We start from the raw sequence: 20,737 nt of genomic DNA, 5'->3' as shown, positions 1-20,737 counted from the left end.
TTGCATTTCTGCAAATCTAATAAAGGATATAGCATAAAAAGCCAGAACAACTTTGGATTTGAAGTAGGATTGAATACTGACTTCAAAAATTAATAAGTAAAAACCTCTCTGAACTACAGTTTCTTTTTCTAAGTTGATTGTAAATCTCAAGAAAGAACACTGAATTTTGCATCAAATGATCTGTTTGAATTTTTATTCTGCTGTCTTAGACTATGAAAAAATCTTCAAACCAAGATTAAGAGGGAAGTGGAAAATTGGGAAAGAATTTTTACAACCAGTGTCCCTGATAAAGACCTCATTTCTAAAATATACAAAGAATTGAGTCAAATATATAAGAATACAGGTCATTCTCCAGTTGATAAATGGTCAAAGGATATGAATAGGCAGTTCTCAGAAGATGAAATTAATGATATCTATAAGCCTATGAAAAAATTCTCTAAATCACTATCAGTTAGAGAAATGCAAATCAAAACAACTCTGAGGTACCACATCTCACAGGCCAGATAGACTAAGATGACAAAATGGGAAAATGACAAATGCTGGAGAGGATGTGGAAAAATTGGAACACTAATGCATTATTGGTAGAGTTGTAAACTGATCCAACCATTCTGGAGAGCAATTTGGAACTGTACCAAAGGGCTATAAATAAGTACATACCCTTTGACCCAGCAATACCACTTTTAGGGTTGTATCCCAAAGAGATCAGAGAAGTGGAAGGAGGATCCGTATGTACAAAAATATTTATAGCAGCTCTATTTGTGGTGGCAAAGAATTGGAAATCAAGGGGATGCCCATCAATTGGGGAATGGCTGAACAAGTTGTGGTATATGAATGTAATGGAATACTTCTGTGCTCTAAGAAATGAGGAGCAGACGGACTTCATAATAACCTGTAGAGACATATATAAACCTCATGCTGAGCGAGAAGAGCACAACCAGGAGAAATCTGTACACAATCACAGACACAGCGTATGTGTGGTGACTTAGACTGGCCTCTGCTCAGCAATGTAAGGTTATAAGACAACTCCAAAAGACTCAGGATGGAAAGAGATATCCACATCCAAAGAAAGAGCTTCAGAGTCTGAATTGAAGCAAATTGAAGCAAACTACTTGCTGCCTTTCTTTTCCTTGTTTTCTTTTGTTTCCTCCTTCCCACTGATCATTCCATCAGTTATAAACCTTCTTGACAACCTGACTAATGTTTAATATGAAGATATTTGTAGATCCTATATTTGATTGCATGCTGTCGTGAGAGGGGAGGGGAAGAGGAAGGGGGAGAAAATTTGAAACTCAAGGGACTGTGGAACTGAATGTTGTAAACTAAAAGTAAATAAATTAATAAACCTTCAGACTTCCCCCAAACCTTAATTTGAAGGGGTTGCATAGATCTCTGATACCCTTGTTAGCTTTAAATCCTTTGAGCTGATGAAGATTGATGCCAAGTCATCAGTGCCCTGATGTATTATGATTATCAGAATTATAGGATAAGTTATTCTTAGTGATAGCCAACTTGAGTAATTGACCTGAAAAAACTATTGTTAGTCTGATATTTTTGTGTATTGGACTTTTTATACCTTTTCCAACCACTGTAAAAAACATAATTAGAAACTAGTTCCACAGATTATCACAAATGTTACAGGAATCAAATCAGTGTATTTCCCTTCTTTTTTTTTTAGTCTTGAACTTTAATGACAAAGAGATGAACATTTACATGTACAAGATAGAACACAAAGAGGATTATTTATGAAACTGGATATTTCGTACCCCTTTTTTTCCTTAGAAGTATATTATAAAAATTCAAGTTAACTTTGAAAATCATTTTGCTTGCCTATACTTTTTAATGAACTTACCATAAAAAAAGTTTAAACAACTGTCATTTTTTTCTTTTCCTTAATTCCTCATTTCACCTAGTCAGGGCACACAAATCCACTTAGTGGTCACAGTTTAAGTCCAAAATTATGCATCTCATTCATTATCTTGAGTCCAACTGTCAGATCAGAAAGTGGGCATATTTCATCTTAGGACCTCTGGAGACTTGATTGTTGCTTTGGTCAGATTTCTTAAGTTGATCTTTTTTTTTAAATCTTATTTACTTTTAGTTTACAACATTCAGTTCCACAATCCTTTGAGTTTCAGATTATCTCCCTCCTCCCCCTCCCCCATCGCAGCATGCAATCAAATATAGATTCTACAAATAACTTCACATTAAACAGTAGGAAAGTTATAAAGAAGGATTATAACCAATGGAGTGAACAGTGAGAAAGAAAGAGAAAAAACAAAACAAAAGAGAGAGAGCAAGTAGTTTGCTTCAATCTGCATTCAGACTCTAGTTCTTTTTCTGCATGTGGATATCTCTTTCCATCATGAGTCTTCTAACCTCGAATTGCTGAGAAGAGCCCAGTCTATCAAAGTTAGTCATCACAGATACAATGTGTCTCTAATTGTGTACAAAGTTCTCTTGGTTCTGCTCTCACTCAGCATCAGTTTGTATAAGTCTCTCCAGGTTATTATAACGTCAGTCTGCTCCTCATTTCTTAGAGCACAATAGTATTCCATTACATTCATATACCACAACTTATACCACATATACCTTATACTATGTATAACATATACCACAACTACAACCCATTCCCCAATTGATGAATCCCCTTAATTTCCAATTCTTTGCCATCACAAAAGGAGCTAAATATTTTTGTACATATGGGTCCTTTCCCCACTTCTAGGATCTCTTTGGGATACAGCCCTAGAAGTGGTATTGCTGGGTCAAAGGGTATGTACTTTTTTATAACCCTTTGGGTATAGTTTCAGATTGCTCTCCAGGATGGTTGTATCAGTTCACAACTCCACCAATTAAGTTGATATTATTTACCATGTTCCTTGTCAGTGTGTAAATTGTTCTTCTGGTTCTGTCCACTTCAGTCACAGTACCCAGGATTCTCTGAAGCCATATTTTATCATTTCATGTAAGAATTTTCCAATACATCTGTATGCCACAATTTATTTGGCTATTCCCCAATTGATGGGCACCTCCTCCTTCCCTCTTTACATTTATTTGTATTTTTTCCTTTTAATTTCCTGTTGGGGATCAGTACCTTATGCGTTAAACTCTTCCCTTCCACTTACTGTCTTTCCTCTAAACTCCTTTTCTCTTTAGTCCCTCACCTACTTCCCTACTGATAATAATGCCTTTTCTGTATTAAATTCTTTAGGCTTTGCCTGTGTTTGCTTGTGTTGATCCTTTTATTTGGTTCAGTCATAGTACAATAAGGTCTATCAATAGCTTTCTTCAGCCCTTTCTCCATTCCATACTCTTTATGTACCCCATTTATGAGATAGTAAGTTCTACCCCCTTCTTCTACAAGTATACTCCTTATGTTGTTGCCCAGTCATTCAGTATGATTCTTTGTAACTCTCTATTGGATTTTTTTAGCAAAGATACTGGAGTTGTTTGCCATTTCCTTCTCTGGTGGATTCAGGCAAACATGTTAAGTGACTTGCCCAGGCTCACATAGTTATTAAGGATCTGAGGCTGAATTTGAACTCAGGTCTTCTTGACTTCAGACCCAGCTTTCTATCCACTGAGCAGCTATTATATCCTCCCTTATTTTTCTTTTCCTAAAATCTTCATAACAAAATAAGTCTACCCCCAGGTCCTCTGTTTTTCTTATTTTATTCCCACAATGTTTGTAAAAATACTAAGTTTCAGTTGGGGTGGCTAGGTGGTGCAGTGAATAGAGCACTGGCCTTGGAGTCAGGAGGACCTGGGTTTGGATCTGGTCTCAGACACTTAACACAAAAACTAGCCATGTGACCTTGGGCAACCAACCCCAATTGCCCTCCAAAAAAAAGCAAAAAAAAAAATACTAAGGTTCTGTAGGGACATTTGTTTCTTCTAGTGGAATGTCAACCCTTGGTTATCTTACAGCCCCTCTAATACTCACAAATAAATTTCCCTTTGTAGCTTCCTCTATAGTCTTGTGATTATATTTCAGGGTTATTTACTCAGCTCTGAACTTTGCAGAATATTTTAAATTCCATTATTCTCTGATAGGTTTGTTTCCTTTTCCCTCATAAAGGAATATACCTGGCTCCAAAATTACCCTTCCTTTGTACTAGAAGTTATCAGGTCTCCTATGACACTGGCTGTGGATCCTTGGTACTAGACTTCTTCCTGGATGCTTATAATATGCTACTGATATGGAAGATCTGTTTTTGGCTATGACATTTATAGAAATTTTCTATTTTTACATTGTTCTTTGATTCTAATATATATGGACAGTTTTCATTTGTGATTTTAGGGTTTTGTTTGTTTTTTTTTAATCACAGTTTTCAGGAAGTTTTAGCCTTAAATTAGTCCTCATTTTTCAGGTTACATTTTCTTCTATTTTTGTCTTTTGATTTTATTCTAAATATTTCTTAGTATTTCATGGAGTCCTTGATTTCTAATTTTCAGGTAATATGTTACTTGGATATAAGCTATTTACTGCCTTCCAGTTCTTTTGGTTAATTTTCTTGCCTGATTTTCTCCAGGTGTTCATGTAGTCCTTGTAGTAATTTTTTTGAGTCTCTGTAGTTGTAATGAAGATATTTTATCCTTCCAGGTTGGATTTAATTCTTTATAAGAGTTATTTTCTTGAATTTATTTCTCCTTCCAGCCAAATTTTGATCTTTGCTGAGCTTTTGAGTGTGAGGTTTGACACTTCTTAATTACCTGGGTTACTTCAGACACTCTGCCAGTGCGGCCCACCAGTGACTGCCCAATCAGAATAAAATGTAAATGGGAATATTGATCAAAAGAAATAAAATACAGTCAAACATACATAATGTTAATATGTGATTTTCTAAATTAATAGTTCCATAGAGATTCCTAATTATGATTTTGTGGCTCAGTTTCTATTTGAATTTGACACTAAGTACTATTCTATATATCCTGGGGTTATTTTCCTTTGCTCCTTCCCCCATCTTAGAGGTACAGAATACTTTTTCAAGGGAGTCTTCTGCTCTTGTTGCCTGTATATCTACAGAACCTTGAAGCCCTACAGTTGTCTGGTCTTACTTGGATGCTGTCTTATTTGACTGGACCATGGAATGCAAGAATGGGCTATAATGTGTAATAAGTCTGGAAATACATGCTAAAACTAGATTGTATAGGGCTTTAAATACCACGCTGAGTTCTGCTGTATCCTCACAGAGAAAAAAAAGGTACTACAGGTTTTCCAGCAGGAGGAGTATGAGCAGGTCAGGTCAGGGGGAGCTTGACACATTCAGAGCCTCCTGCATACACTGGAAGTCCCGTGTTTTCTGGAAAATGTGGCAATTCAGAAAGACAAGTTCAAGGAACTCAACTTTACCCTCAATATTAGTGACATTGTTTGATCCATCCTTCAAGACATTTTTGACATTTGTTTTACAGTTTTATTGTTTTTATATCACTTGCAAGAGCTGTCCCTTAATAACAAAGGTGGGGGAAAGGGTTGTTTTTTTTTTAGAGAAGAGGAAGAAAAGAAAAAAATCATGGGAAAACTTTTTTACATTAATTGTTACACACCTGTGGATTCCAAACTTGGCAAAAGGAATGTGGAGAAGTATCTTCTCGTTATCTCTTTAGATTTCAGTTCCATTTTGCCCCTTTCACCTGTCTGACCTGAAGTAAATCACTTAAACTTCCTAACTTCAATTTCTTCCTTCATAATATGTGAGAGGTTAGACTAGACGATCTAAACATCCTTGGAACTATCTATGATTCAATGATCCTAGGAAATTGAAGTTGATCATGGTTTTGAAAATTGGATAGGATTCAGGACAGCCTTGTTTATGCCCCCATAGGGTGGGATTTAACATAAAAGATTCACAGAAAGGAGCTAGGTGTATTTGAAAGGTAGATTAGCTCTAGATTTTGAAGGTCAAGAGGTAGGTCTTTATATCCAGTAAGAACCACAGAGAGGTGACTGACAATGTGAGTGGTGAAATTAAATCTGACAGTGATGTTTCAGATGGCCTGCATAGGGGAGCAATAGGGTCAGGATGATTGGAAGGTGATTTTTATAATCTAGACCTAAGTTGATAAAGTCCTGAATTAATATGGCATCTGGAAAGAAAGGAATGGATTTATGAAGGGCAGATTTGTAGAATTTGGTTAGATGATTTGATATTTTCAGCATTGGGTAATACAGATAATACTGGTACCTCTGACGGAAATCATGAAGCATATATGGGAGCTTTTGGGGGTAATTTTAATAGTAGTCTACTTTAAACAGAGTACTTCCTATCTGTTATCTTGTTGGATTTTACAACAGCACCAAAACTCAGGTTTTAGGTCTTTTGACATGGCCTTAAAAATCTTTTTCATTATAAATTTAACAAACACCAACAAATAAACATTTCCATATACAAAGAATTGTAATGTGAAACCACAGATCTGTAATGTAAAACTTTAAGAATTATAGATTACATTTAAGATTGTTGAGCAACATTGCCCTGCTTAAATGTGTTCCCTTTTCAGTGTTCTGTTCATTTCTTAAATGTTTCTTTGACATTCTTTCATTTTTGTAATCACTGTGACTATCCTTCCCTCCTGGTGTCTCAGTGGATATAGACCTGGACTCTCTCAGACCCTTACTAGATAGATCTTTAACCCTGAGCAATTCACCCTTTGCCTCAGCTTCCTCATTTTCAAAATGAGGATAATAATAGCACCTACCTCAGAGGGTTGCTATAGGGATCAAATGAAATAATATTTGTAAAAGTCACTTAGCACAGTTCTTGGCACATAATAGGTGCTATATAAATTCTTACTTTAACCCTTCTCCTCCTTTCCCTTCCCAAATAAAATCCTTCCTTGAAATAAGCAGAATAAATTCATACATTGGCTATATCTGAAAATAATTTCTCATTTCAGTGTCTTGCAGTTCAGTTCAATTCACCAAGCATTTTTTAGAATCAGTTGGAAGGAACTTAAAGACCAACCAGTCCAATTTATACCTTTATAATCCCTTCCAAAGCATGCCTGACAAATTGTCATTCATCCTTTGCTTGAGGACTTCTAGTGAGAACCTACTACCTCCCAAATCTGCTTTTAAAAATTCTTTTTTGTTATGAATCAAACATGAACATTTCAGTATACAGAAAATTTTAAAAATGGTTTCTTTTCTTAATTTTAATTTGGGTGATCTATATTCTCAGTATTTATATGTGTGTCTTATAGAAATAACATTAGTCTTAACACTTTTGAAAAAATTTCTTATCTTTTTATTTCCTCTTAGTTGTGAATTCATCTTGTTGCCTTTTTTTGTTTCCATTTTGGTAAGAGTAAGTTTGCTTTCTGAGGACAGCCTAATAAAGGTGACTATTTGGTGATGACCTCTGCCCATGACAACTCATGAATCAAAGAAAAATATGTAGTATATTTCTATATTTGATTTGCAATTATAGTTGTAGAATAATGGAAAAAGGCATAGAGTGTTATCACATATAGTTTCTATACTCTCTATAAACTTTAGCTTAGATTAATATGAGATCTTGTTTTGTCTTGTCTGACACTTGGTGACCCTATTTGAGGTTTTCTTGGCAAAAATATGGAAGTGGTTTGCCATTTCCTTCTCTAGCTCATTTTACAGATGAGGAAACTGAGGCAAACAAGGTTAACTGACTTGCCCAGGGTAAGTGTCTGAGACCAGATTTGAACTCAGGAAAATGAGTCTTCCTGACCCAGCACTCTATACACTGTGCCCCCTAGCTTTCTTTAGTGAATCTTTATTGACTAATGTGGAGCACTGCTGCTATATGAGCTGAATCCTATCAATCTTGAAAGTCTTAACTATAAATGAAACTAGAAGGAAAAAGAGATTTACAGCAAAGTGGAATGGTGACACAAACTCTCTTTAGTTTAAAAAAGAGAAAAAGTAAGTTCTGTGATAATTCCATAGTAAACCAAGTCTTTGCCATCACAATTGACTTTAGAGAATACAAAATCCAACTGTTTGTCTTCACATTTTGCTATCATGAAGGTATCTTTTTTTTTTTTTATAAGTCAAAGTTCTTAATTTTATCATGGATTATTGGGAGCCAATGTGAACATTGTTGAATAGGTGAAAACAGTAAAGCTCAGCAACTATTTGACTTGCAAATGATTCCTAGGTAAAGGACCTGGGTAATTGGAAGAGTAGTTACATCTTGGAAAAAAAATAGGGAAATTAGCATAAGGGGTGAGTTTTTTTTGGGGGGGGGCAGATAGTCAATTATTTGGACATGTTGAGTTTGAGTTGCCTGTGGGACATCAAGATAGAGATGTCTGAGAGTTAGTTGGACTTGTGGGCCTCTAGTTCAGGTTTGGGATTAGGATTTTATATATAAACTTAGGAATTACTTACATAGAGGCAATAGAATGTATGATTGTTGTTGAGATTGTAGGGAGAGTGTATAGGGAAACAGAGGGCCCAGAACAGAATTCATCTATACATAGGAGATGGGACAGGTATGATTAACCTGCAACTATTGTGCCCAGTATGATGGAAATAAATCATGACAGAGGATGTGGCCTTCCATTGATTTTTTTGAAGACTGTAATTGATAGAATTGGTAGTTATTGATGTTTTTCAGTAGTCTTTTTTGGTTGTTGTTGTTGTTGTTGTAAATACTCCTGTTTTTTCTTTTTCCTTTGGTTTTCTCCTTCACTTACGAAAAATTGATATGAGTTACTTTCAGATTGTTTTAATGTTAGATTTTTTCTCTGAATTCCTGATTAGCACAGCTTTTCTTGATTTCCTCATCTTAAGTGTCATTTCCATTTCCTTTTTTTTTTTTTAATAAAAATTGGGTAATGTAGTGATAGAATCAGATGTGGTAGTTCTCCTGTTATCAATAATGAGACAAAATGCTCTTGAAACATTGGCAAATTGGTTCTATGCTGCATCTATTTGTCTTCCAAGTTTCATACATGAGGGCTCTTGGAGTTTTCAGAATTAGTTGATCATGCCAAACTAAAGTCTCATTTTCCCAGCTACTGCTTTTAGCTATGAGATATTATACTATTTATTATCTCTGTGTTTTCATTCCTCAAGAAAAAGAACAGCCAGGGTGGTTGTGTACAATTTTTGCCATTGCTGTCCTTATTTGCACTTCTGTTAGCTTATTCTGAATTTGCTCTGTGTCAATTTTATGAGACATAAAGCATTTCCTTTAACCTCAAAATGTAAAAGGTAATATCTAAGAAAGTGTCTATAATTTATTTACTATTTAATGCCTTAGAAATAGTAGTGACACTTGTTTGGACTTTGAATTGAATAAATCACTGTAAAGACAGAAAAATAATTTGAATTATAGCCCAATATTTGTGGGTCTGTCATGTAGCAAGGATGAGAGGCAACAGATGAGCAGCTTATGTATTACAGTAGGGCTGAGAAAATGTTTTTAAAAATATAGCAGAAAGGGAAGTTTTATGGAAGAGCATGAACAAGAATTGCAAGGGAGGGGTTACTGCACCTTGCCCCTCTCTGTTTTCTTCTTTGGTTATACTGCATTCAATATGCAAGCTTCTGTAAGGACTATGAACTCATTGTGTTCTGCATGCACGTTCATTTCTCTTTTAATATACCTGGTTTTCACATAAGGCTACTTATGCTGGGATTGCCTGTTAACACCTCCCAGCAGGGCTTTGAAATGCACATTCTGCAAAGAAATTATAGTAATATCCAGATTCCCCTTTCCAGTCCAGGAATCCACGGATGGACCCCCAGAGTCCTACAGAGACCCTGGGATAGATGAGGTGAAATTGAAGCACAGGCAACCTTAGGGCATTTCACAGGGCCCAGCAGGATAGGAGAAATGACCTAGACAAAACACAAGGGAAAATTGCCTCGGGCAGAACCTAGAGCACAGGAGGGCTTTAGTCTTGTGGCAAAAGACCTCAGACTAAGCCTAGCAGTCACTTGAAGGAAGACCTAGTCTAGGCTACTATATTCAGGACTAGACAGGCTCTGCCTGGGCCATTGAGTTGCAGAGATTGACCAGAGCTCAACTTTGGTGTCATCCTCTTCTCTCCCAGTTGTAACCTGAATATTCTGGTGAATGAAATGAGAAAACCAAGGAAAACTCTGTATACATGAGGAAATACTTTGATTTGAGAGAAGCCCAAGATGGTAAGGTAAAGCTGGAAGATGGTGTCCACAGGTAGTAAAGTCACTGGGAAAAAAATGCCCTGTCTACAGGGATTTGTAGGAATATCTGGAACAGATGAAGCAAGAAGTACATACTGGAAAAACTAAAGATGAAAGAGTGGCAAGGAAAATTGACATTTTAAAACAAATAATGAAAAGCCTTACCCAAGAATTGAATGACCTGAAAATTAAAATGAGCTAGACAGTGAAAATTGGAGGATCACTGGACTACCTGAAAACCATGGACAAAAAAAAGAGATCCTGGATATAATATTTTTTTCCTCTTTTTTGGAGGCATTAAGGGATAAGTGACTTGCCTAGGATCACACATCATCTATTTCAAGAAATCATGGAAGACAGACATTAGAACATTTGGACAAAGTGAACATATGATCTATAGAACTCATCCTGAAAGAACCTCCACAGTGAAAGTTCTTAGGAACTTCATATCCAAATCCTGAGCTTTTATGTTAAAAAACAATGCTGTAAGGGGGTGGCTAAGTGGTGCAGTGAATAGAGCTTTGTAAAAATATTCACTTCAGGGAGGCTAGATGGCGCTGTGAATAGAGCACGGGCCCTGGAGTCAGGAGGACCTGAGTTCAAATTTGGCCTCAGACACTTAACATTTAGTAGCTGTGTGACCTTGGGCAAGTCACTTAACCCCAATTGCCCTGCCTTCCCCCCTGCAAAAAGCAAAAAAAAAAAAAAGAATACTTCAAGCAGCAAGAAAGAAAAAATTCAAATACCCAGGATTTACATAAAACTTAGGAGCCAACACGTTAATATAGAGAACTTGGAATACAGTATTTCAAAAGGAGAAATAAAAGTTTACAACCAAGAATACCCTATATGACAAAATTAAATATAATGGTCGGAAAAGGTGTGGAAGAGTGGAAATGGATCTTTAATGTATTAGAGGATTTCCCAAGAATTCATATTTAAAAGACCAGAACTGAATAGATGTTTTGAAAGAAAGAGAAGCACAGAAAAGTTCACGTAATTATTTAATTGAAAAGGAATGGGAATGGCTTGTTTATACATTAATGGAAGGGCAGGGGGGAAATACAAATGTCTTTTCCAAACCCTAATATCTTTGACTCAGAGAATGCTAAAAATGACAGTGTGGTAATGACTTTTGGTGTGTGTGTCTGTGTGTGTTTAAAGCAATTGGGGTTAAGTAACTTGCTCAAGGTTACACGGCCAGTTATTTTGTGTGGGTGTTAAGTATCTGAGGCCAGAACCATCCCAGGTCTCCCTGGACTCCGGGGCAGGGCTGGTGTTCTTACTCACCGAGCCACCTGGTCACCCCCTTTTGTTGTGTTTTAATGGTTTTAGGAGAAGACAAAAAATGGGAGGGACAAGAGACTACATTGTGGAAGGAGAGAAATCACTAATGATAGAGGTTCCTAAAATGATGATTATAAAATCATGGGGGAAAGGGGGGTTGTGCCCTATGTACCTCACTGTCATCTGACTTACAAAAAGGAAAACTGAGTACATTTAATCCCTACCCTTTACCCCTTCAAAGACAGATTTTATTATAGCAGTATACCAAAATGAAAAGAAAATAAGAGAAGACAAGGGGCAAGGGAGGGATAGAGGGGAGAGATTCTAATAGAGAGGGCAAGATAAGTAAGAGAATAATTGTAAGCAAAGCAAACTTAAAACTTGGAGAGGAATTGGGGTGAGGATAAGAGAAAAGGAACATAAGATTATTTGGTATTGATTGTGTTAGAATATTTATTAAGAGGCAGTTAGTGGATAGAGTTGCCTGGTCTAGAGAAGGGAGCATTAGTGAGGAGCATTAATGTACCCTCTTTCAGATCTAGACAAATCTAAACAAAAAACAAACAACAAAGAAATTAAGAACCTGAGTTTAACAAAATTAGAGGTGAGCTGTGCATGACATCTTTATAAAAACAGACCATATGTGAGGGGCTAAAAGATCTCACGAAAATGTAGAAAAGCAGAAATACTAAATACATTGCTTGATCACAGTATAATAAAACTGTATAACTTGTTCTTTGATCCGCCTGTTACTTAGTTTCCAATTACTTTACTTTCTTTAAGAGCATTTTGTTGAAGACAATTAGGTGGTGTAAGGATAGAAAAATAGTAAGGAAGACCCAAGTTCAAATTCTATCACTGATACTCACTACCAGTGGTATCCAGGATTTCCCTCAGTCCTGAGTGTTTCCTCATCTGTAAAATGGAGATAATTAATAGCCCAAAGGTTGTTAAGGATCAAGAGATAATATTTGTCAAGTACCCTGCAAAATAATGAATAAAATAAAGATAGCTAACCTGATTAAAAAAAAAAAATTACTTCAAATGTTTTTTTAAAAATCCTGACAGTATTTGAAGAGAAAATACTATTTTGCCCAGTTGTGCTAACAAAACTGATAACTTAGAGGAAACAGATTAATACTTTTAATATATTAATACCACTGTTAGCATTTTAAAAAGAAAAAACAATCTACATTCTTTTTTTGTTACTGTTCTTCCCATTTACATTGCTATAGTCTGCGTGTATATATATATATGTATATATATATATATATATATATATAGTTTGCTTTGTAATCAGTCCATTTAAGCCTTCTTTGTGTTCATCATAATTTGTCTTTTCTTATGGCATAGCAGTGTTCCATTACATTCAAGTACCACAATTTGTTTATCCATTCTCCAGTCAGTGGGTTTCGGCTTTGTTTCCATTTCTTTGCTACCACAAAAATTGTTGCTTCTTATGAAATTTTGTGTATTTGAAGCTTTTCTTTTAGGAAAAGTCATTTAACCACTGCCTCAGTTTTCTCAAATATAAAATGGGTTTAATAACACCTCTTTCTAAGAATTGTTTTGAGGATCAAATGAGATATTTATAAAGTGGTATATTTAAGTTCTAGATAAATACTGTTACTATTAGTGACATAATCAGACTAGATCACTTTTGTAGTTGAGTGTTGGAGGGACTTGTGGCTGAGAGACCAGCTAGCAAGCAAGCATTTATAATAGTCCCAAGTGGGAAGTGATGACCTATATCAGGGAGGACCTGTGTACAGTGTCAAAAGAAAGAAGGGAGAGTTATGCTAGAGATGTTATGAAAGTAAAATTGCAATATTAAAAATGAGGGTGCAAGGGTATAATGCGAGTGAGGAGTGAAGAATAGTGACTGAGCTAATGAGTATGAACATCAAAGGAGGCGATGTTATTGAGTGATAGTGTTATAAAGGAAGAGTCTAGAGGTGGCGATTGGAATCAAGTGGTATTCTTATTCCACCATAACCATTGTGGTTAGAGGGGTATAAGTTCTGAAAAAGGTGACCAGAGATACTGTGTGTTTAGGTGAAGCCAGTATTACTAAGAGCTAGAAGATGGGGGGAAGTGGACAGTTTTCTTGTATTATTTCTTGCATTATGGTGTTCAGATTTTTTGGGGGAGACCTGTAATTCTTACATTGGCTAATGCATCCTGTCTTCAAGATGAATATGTATGCTTGCATGGAGATCATGTTTTTAAAAATCATTTTTTGCTTCTCAATCAGTATCATCCCTTACTTTTTGTGTATGTGCAATTCCAATTATTTGTTCTCTTTTTTTTTTTTCTCTTTGGATAAATTTGCCACTGCATTCAAGTTCTTCTCTTTCTGCAACGAAGGGCACAAATTCTGTTTTCACAATTCTTATTTCTCTCCTACTGTGCACTCCTGGGATTCCACAGGGTTCTCTGTATCATAAGGTGTTGATGTATTTTTACAATATTTATTCAGATGTTTGGACTCTGTTAGTTGGTCTGGAGTTAGTATTGCCATTTGTTATTGCTGTCCTGCCTATTGGTTTATCTACTTGTGCTCAAGATTTTTCACCAAGTTTTCTTCTTCCTGAGAACTTTGGTATTTAAACACTTTCCCCTTTTTTTCTTTATTTTCCCCATATTATTCATTTTCTCACTCTTTCTTTGATGGTGGTTCTTCTGTGTTGAACTTAAAAGCTATCTCAAGCTGGATTTCAGTCCCCTTTCCTTCAGGCTTGGGGGAGCTACACATATGTGCTGGCACCTTTACCCAATTCCCTCTGTTTCTTAGGTCTCTGACAAAACTGCTTATAGAGCAGCACAACAGAACATACATCTTTTGCTTTCCTATACTTCTACTTCCTCCTCATAGGACATATTGAGCAGAGTTAAATTCTGTTACTTGTTGCTACAGAATAGTGGGATGAGAGCAAGGGTAGGGGGTGTGTTCGTGAAGAGTATATAGCAGCAACAAACGAGCTACTGAATGAATTCCAGAAATTATCCTACTCTGCCAGAGTATGGCAGCTTATTGTTGACAGTGCTGGGTGATTGCATTAGGGCTTATTGAGTTCTTGCCTCATTAAGGTTCTTAGTCTTAGACTATGGACACAGCTGCAGTTGCTTAGCTCTTTCCCATAGAGATGTTTGAGAGGTCATGAGGACCAGAGAAAATGTTGAGTCTTCCTTGTTTATCATGTGATTTGGAAGGTTTACAATTATTTCACGTGTCTTTACCTAAAATAGTAACTGGAAAATTCTTAAAAACTGATTTACATTAAATAAGGACCTGTGATAACTAACTTGTCCCCTAGATTCTTCTCCAAAGATATAGGCCTTGGGTATATGTGGTATTTCTTAATAAATGAACCAAAAATATTTTTGTTTCTAGGTCACCAGATTTAATTTTGAACAGTAATGTCATTCTGTTGCCAATATCAAGCAAAGGAAGCATACTCCAGTTTTTAGTCTCTTACAGTTAAGAAAAGTGGTAGCCCCTTTAACAGTGCCTGAAGGTAAGTCTAAATCTTATTTTATACATAATATTTGGTTGGCATATAAATACATTTTTTGAATCTAAAACTTGGAAACCTTTATGATAGACTATAAATTCAACGAGGGCAGGGACTGCTTTATTTTTCCTTCATATTCCTAGACCCTACATAGTGGCTTACAATTGAAGATATTTAATCTTTAAATAAATCTTTAATAAAATAATAAAAAATCTTTAATAAATTTTTAAAATTAAGTTGTTAAATATTTTACTTTGCATAATAGAAACATCATTATTATTGTACTTAGAAAAACTGGATTAAAGTTGTGTCTTTTGGTGGGATTTTTTTTTTTTTTACAGCTATAAGGAAGCTATTTTTAAAAAAATATTTGTGAAAACCTTTAGGTTTTACCTTGACCTACATTTCCCACTGTTTGCCCCTTTACTTCCTTTTGAGAACCAATGAGATGACAAAGACTGATCTGTACTTAAGTCAGCCTTCCTTACCAAGCACTTAATATGTGCTAGGGAAAATACTAAGTTCGGGGGATGTTTTTTAAAAAATAATAGGAGCAGCTAGGTGACACAGTGAATAGAGCACTGGCCCTGGAGTCAGGAGGACCTAAGTTCAAATCCAGCCCTTAGTTAACACAAAACTAACCATGTGACCAAGGGCAAGTCACTTAACCCCATTTGCCCTACCTTCCCCCCTCCAAAAAAAAAAAAAAGTTAAACACAGTCCCTTCCCTCAAGGAGCTTATGTTTAAATGGGGAGACCATATGATGAACACAAGATCTATGGTAATCTCTGAGAAGACACTAGCAGTAGGATATGAGAGGGTAGACTCTTATAAAATATTTAACTTAAACTATGACTTGAAGAGAAACTAGGAAACAGCATTCCAGAGACTTCCTAATATATCGGTACTGTAGGTAGTCTAAAGCAACAGTATCATAGAATGTTTGAAGGAAAGATGGGAAGGGATAAGATTATGAGGAGCTTTAAATGCCAAAGTGATGAGATTTTATTTGATCATAAAGGTAATAGAGAGCTACTGAAGTTCACTGAACAGGATTGTTAGTGTATATATTATATAGTGACTTTTGTCCTTGTTAAAGTGAAAAATCTGGTTGCTGTGTTACTTTACTTTCCATGTAACAGTTTGCCTCTCTAACTTCATAGCTATTACGTTCTGAACATTTATGTTAAATAATTCAATGTTACTTTATTTTCCATGTAACAATTTGCCTCTCTAACTGCATAGCTATTATGTTCTAAACATTTGTATTAAATAGTTCAATCTTAACCATCTTCCATATGAAAGCTGACTTTTTATCTTAGGTTTGTGTAGGTATGCTCTATTATAAGATTATTTTTCTTAATGAATGTGCTGCATATTAAAAATTGGTACCTGTTTCTGAATTCTTTTTAGTTCTTAAATGACCATATCAGAGTGAGAGACATAAACTCCTAGAATCCAGAGAAATCATCATGAAGTTATATGTATTTTTGGTCAACACTGGAACTACCCTAACATTTGACACTGAACTTGCAGTGCAAACGTGAGAATATTTTACTTACAGAATTGTGTGTGTATGTGTGTGTGTGTGTGTGTGTGTGTATGTGTTAATTAAAGAAAATGCATCTTGTTATAGTAGGCTATGTATAAATGTTTATTCCTTTCTTTTCCCTTCCCCTCAAACCTCCTGCCCCTACCCCATTATTGAATAAGATTGTGCTTGGCAGGTATGAAACTTTTTTTACCAAAATATGTTTAGCAAATAACATTTTGGTTAAGTATGATAAATTTTGCCGGTGATTTGTGAATGCTTTATTTTAGTACTTCAAAAAAAATCTGTGATTTCATTACAATCCTTAAAACTTTAGAAGACAGCTTCATGAGTTGCTGCAATGGCCAGAAAGTTTTAACACCTGCTTCCCAAAAATATGTTCATGAGTATACTGTATTTAAACTAGCCTGGTCTTTGTAAAGTTGATATTCAGTTTATTATTGTGCCCATGTACTGTTTCTATCTTGGGCAGATCTCTAAGTGCCTGTTTGTAGGTACTTAAGAACTCATCGCCACAGTGATTCCAAAAAGAGTTGAGTTCACTGAAAGGAAAGTATGATCCAATAGCCCAAAATTCTGTAGAGGAAATTAGTGAAGGAGAAATGTAAGAGTCACCAGAAGGAAATTCTTTTTTTTTTTTTTTTTTGCCTTTTGGAGGGCAATTGGGGTTAAGTAACTTGCCCAAGGTTACATGGCTAGTTTGTGTGTGGGGGAGAGGGGGCGGGGTATTAAGTATCTGAGGCCGGAACCGAACTTGGGTCCTCCTATCTCCCGGGCTGGTGCTTTACTCACTGTGCCACCTAGCCGCCCCACCAGAAGGAATTTTTTTTTTTTTTAAGCAATCGGGGTTAAGTAACTTGCTTAAGGTTACAAGGCCAGTTATTTCTGGGTGTGGTGCTGTGTGTCTGAGCCCGGGATTCGATCTCCAGGTCATTCCAACACTGGAGCTGGTGCTCTTACTTGCTGAGTCACCTGGCCGCCCCTCAGAAGGAAATTCTTAAGACACTAGAAAATAATTCTGATGAGGAAAAAGGAGAGAGTTGTATCAAGAGATTATTGTGGAAGGACAGCTAGGAAGTACAGTGGATAGAGCACTGGCCCTGGAGTCAGGAAGACCTGAGTTCAAATCCACTCTCAGACACTTGACACTTTGCTATCTATGTGACCCCAGGCAAATTACTTAACCCCAGTTGCCTTACCCTAATAAATAAATAAAATTTAAAAGGAGACTATTGTGGATATATAGGAAACCAACCAACTTAAATTTTCAAGAGTTGTACAGAATGTGGAACCTGATAGTAGATATTGGAGGATAAATACAAAAATATGAAATGGTGCAAATGGTCAGAATTGTGAGGTAAGCTGGTGGTGGCAAGGAAAGCTGAGAGACTACAAAGGAAAAGCTACACTAGGAGAAGTAGGAGGACCCAAAAAAGGATTGCAGTTGGGATATCTTGAGACCATCATAAACAATCCACACAGAGCAGAGGTATTCAGTTCTTATTATCTTTCTGTTTTCTCTGCCGAGGAGATTGGAAAGGTATAATAAAAAATGACTAATAGTGAGTTTAATGACTCAAGATGCATGAGAATATAAAGAATATTTGACTGTTCTTGTTACCTAATCCAGATGCACTATATGTTGAAAAAATTATTAGACCATCAAGCTATCATATTCTAAAGGAGAGGAAAAGGACAAACATGATGTATTTGGGGAAGAGTTGTCATTTTAAAACCTAGAGGAGCCCAGATTGAGAAAGAAAGAGAGACAGACTACTTTAAAATTGAAAGGAATGATTCTGTTATTGTATGGGAAAATAATAAAAGAGAGTAGTACAGTAGAAGGAGCAGTGGCTTATATAGGTTTCAGAAAATTTCAGAGAAATGAATGCATCATCAGAATATCTGAAAATAATGACCAAACAGGCTTGTTAACCACATTTCAAGAAGTCCAAAAATGAAACAGAAGTTTCCAAATCTCTTAGAAACATAGGGCAAAGAGAAACAGAATGGAATAGAATCCACCCGTCATATGCTGAAAGAAAGACCAAGGTGAAAACTTCAAGGAACAGCATAGTCAAAATCTAGAATTTTAAGGATAAGTTAAAAATGATACACACAGTCAAAAAGAAAGAGTTTAAGTAAGGAGTCACAGTCAGAATGATAGGAGCCATAAGAAATAGAAGAACGAATATAAAACAGTACTCCATCTCTTTAGTTCTGAAATCATATTCTCACATTGAAATGAAAACATCTTAATTAAAATTCAGGTTTATAGAATCTTAGTACCTAGTTTATAGAATCTTGATAAATTAGATTGGTTACATTTTAGGTATGAAATTGCTTTTTTTCCCCTCCCCAGTAAAAGTGAAAATATTGAATTTATGGAAGACAGAATACAGATTAGGTTTGGGGTTAATTTCCTGAGTTCCCCAAACTTGAAGTTGCCTTAATTGTCATATGCCATTGAAATCAGTTTCATTTTGTGGTATATTAAAAATCACACCACACTTTTTTTAAGGAGAATTTGTTACCTTAAGAAAGTAAATAGTTCTTTTGTTGTTAAAATTTAAAAGATCTGATAAAAAGGAAAGCTTGAATTATTTTTTTTTATTGCTTCACGTTCAAGGTTTTTACTAACAATAAATTTTTACTAGTCTGTGCATGTAATAACTTGTAATTGTTCTATCATGACTTGTACTTTTCTGAAATTTTACAATTTAATAAAATTTAAACCATCCTACTTTGAATTCTGGTATAAGCCTCTTTAAATTTTACTTTATTTGTGAACAATAAACCTCTCATTGAAACAATTATAAATATATAAATATAAATATAAAATAACTTAGTTATCCTTTCTCTTAGTGTGGCAGACCTTAAACATGCGATCCAAAGCAAATATAAGATTGCAATTCACCAGCAGGTACTGGTAGTAAATGGAGGAGAATGTATGGCCTCAGATCGAAGAGTATGTACTTACAGTGCTGGGACAGTAAGTATACACCTGTGTTCTGTTATATATTTTATGTGAGGAGGGAAAACATTAGGATCTAAAAATTCTGGCATACTAGATTATTTTGAGGAGAATGGAAGGGTTTTTTGGTTTTGTTTTGGGTTTTTTTGTGGCAGTATAGTGAGTTTGGAAGAAATGTAAATAAACAGAAGAAATATTTTATGAAATATCCATGGGCTAGTAAACCATTTTGCTATCAGTCATACAATCATAGTTTTAAAGTTGGGAAAAACTGTGAATGATGTGTTATTTAACTTTAAAATTTTAATTCTTTTAAATACAGGACACAAATCCAATTTTTCTGTTTAACAAAGAAATGATCTTATGTGATCGTCCACCTGCTATTCCCAAAACAACATTTTCAGCAGAAAATGACATGGAATTAAAAGTTGAAGAATCTCTTATGATGCCTGCAGTTTTTCATACGGTAGCTTCAAGGACACAACTTGCTGTGGTAAGTTGTACACAAATAACTTTGAACTCGCCAAATAATTTCTACTTTTTGTATCCAGTAAAACTTAATTTTTTAAAAGTATCATTGAATCTTTTGTTTCTACATCACTCAGATTTCTCCCTCTGACCCTTCTCCGTCTCATAGAGCCATCCCATGTAACAAAGATTTTTGTTTAAGAAAGGAAAAAAAAGGAGAAAAACCCAGTAAAATTGATCAGTATACCAAAAAACCTGAAAAATACATGCAATGTTCCACACCCATGTACTTCCCACCTCTGCAGAAAAGTGGGTCCGAGTTTCTTTCACCTATCTCTTCTTGGAGACCATACATATTTGCAATTTTACAACATTCATTTTTTATTGTTTTGATTGTAGTTCTTTCCATGTACATTATTGTGGTCATTATGTATATATAGATTTCTTATGTTTCACTTTGCATCAGTTTGTTTCTTTGCAAGCTTCTCTGTATTTATCATATATTCATTTTTTTATAGCCCAGTAATATTCTTATTACATTCATGTAACACAATTAGTTTAGTCATTTTCTAATTGATGTCCATCTACTTTGTTTCTAGTTCTTTGCTACCACAAGAAGTGCTGCTATAAATATAATGGTGGATATGGGTATTTTCTCTTTATCCAAATCACTTGTTCTCTCTTTTGGATGGAATTGCTACAGAGAGAGTCAAGATTTCCATTGCTGATAATTATTTCTGCTGTGCAGGGCATAATTCAACTATTTTGTTCCCTTTTAACTTCTTTC

General features: G+C 35.4%; 1 protein-coding gene across 3 annotated transcripts in view; it reads left to right on the top strand.

Moving 5' to 3' along the window:
• The window catches only part of RB1CC1 (RB1 inducible coiled-coil 1), an 89,809-nt gene that overhangs the window by 8,690 nt on the left and 60,382 nt on the right, over positions 1–20,737 (top strand). For all 3 annotated transcript variants that reach the window (XM_069099936.1, XM_069099935.1, XM_069099934.1), the window contains exons 2-5: positions 14,835–14,958; positions 16,370–16,499; positions 19,374–19,500; positions 19,805–19,975. In XM_069099936.1, the coding sequence (XP_068956037.1) occupies positions 16,429–16,499; positions 19,374–19,500; positions 19,805–19,975 (369 nt within the window). In that variant the 5' untranslated portion in view covers positions 14,835–14,958; positions 16,370–16,428. The remainder of the gene's footprint in view (positions 1–14,834; positions 14,959–16,369; positions 16,500–19,373; positions 19,501–19,804; positions 19,976–20,737) is intronic.

The sequence above is a fragment of the Petaurus breviceps genome, unplaced genomic scaffold, assembly GCF_028583685.1.
Source record: "Petaurus breviceps papuanus isolate PSGF00001 unplaced genomic scaffold, PetGlider_PUasm1.0 38, whole genome shotgun sequence".
NCBI lineage: Eukaryota > Metazoa > Chordata > Mammalia > Diprotodontia > Petauridae > Petaurus > Petaurus breviceps.
Note: the sequence above shows the minus strand (reverse complement) of the source record. Positions and strands in the feature narration are given on the sequence as shown.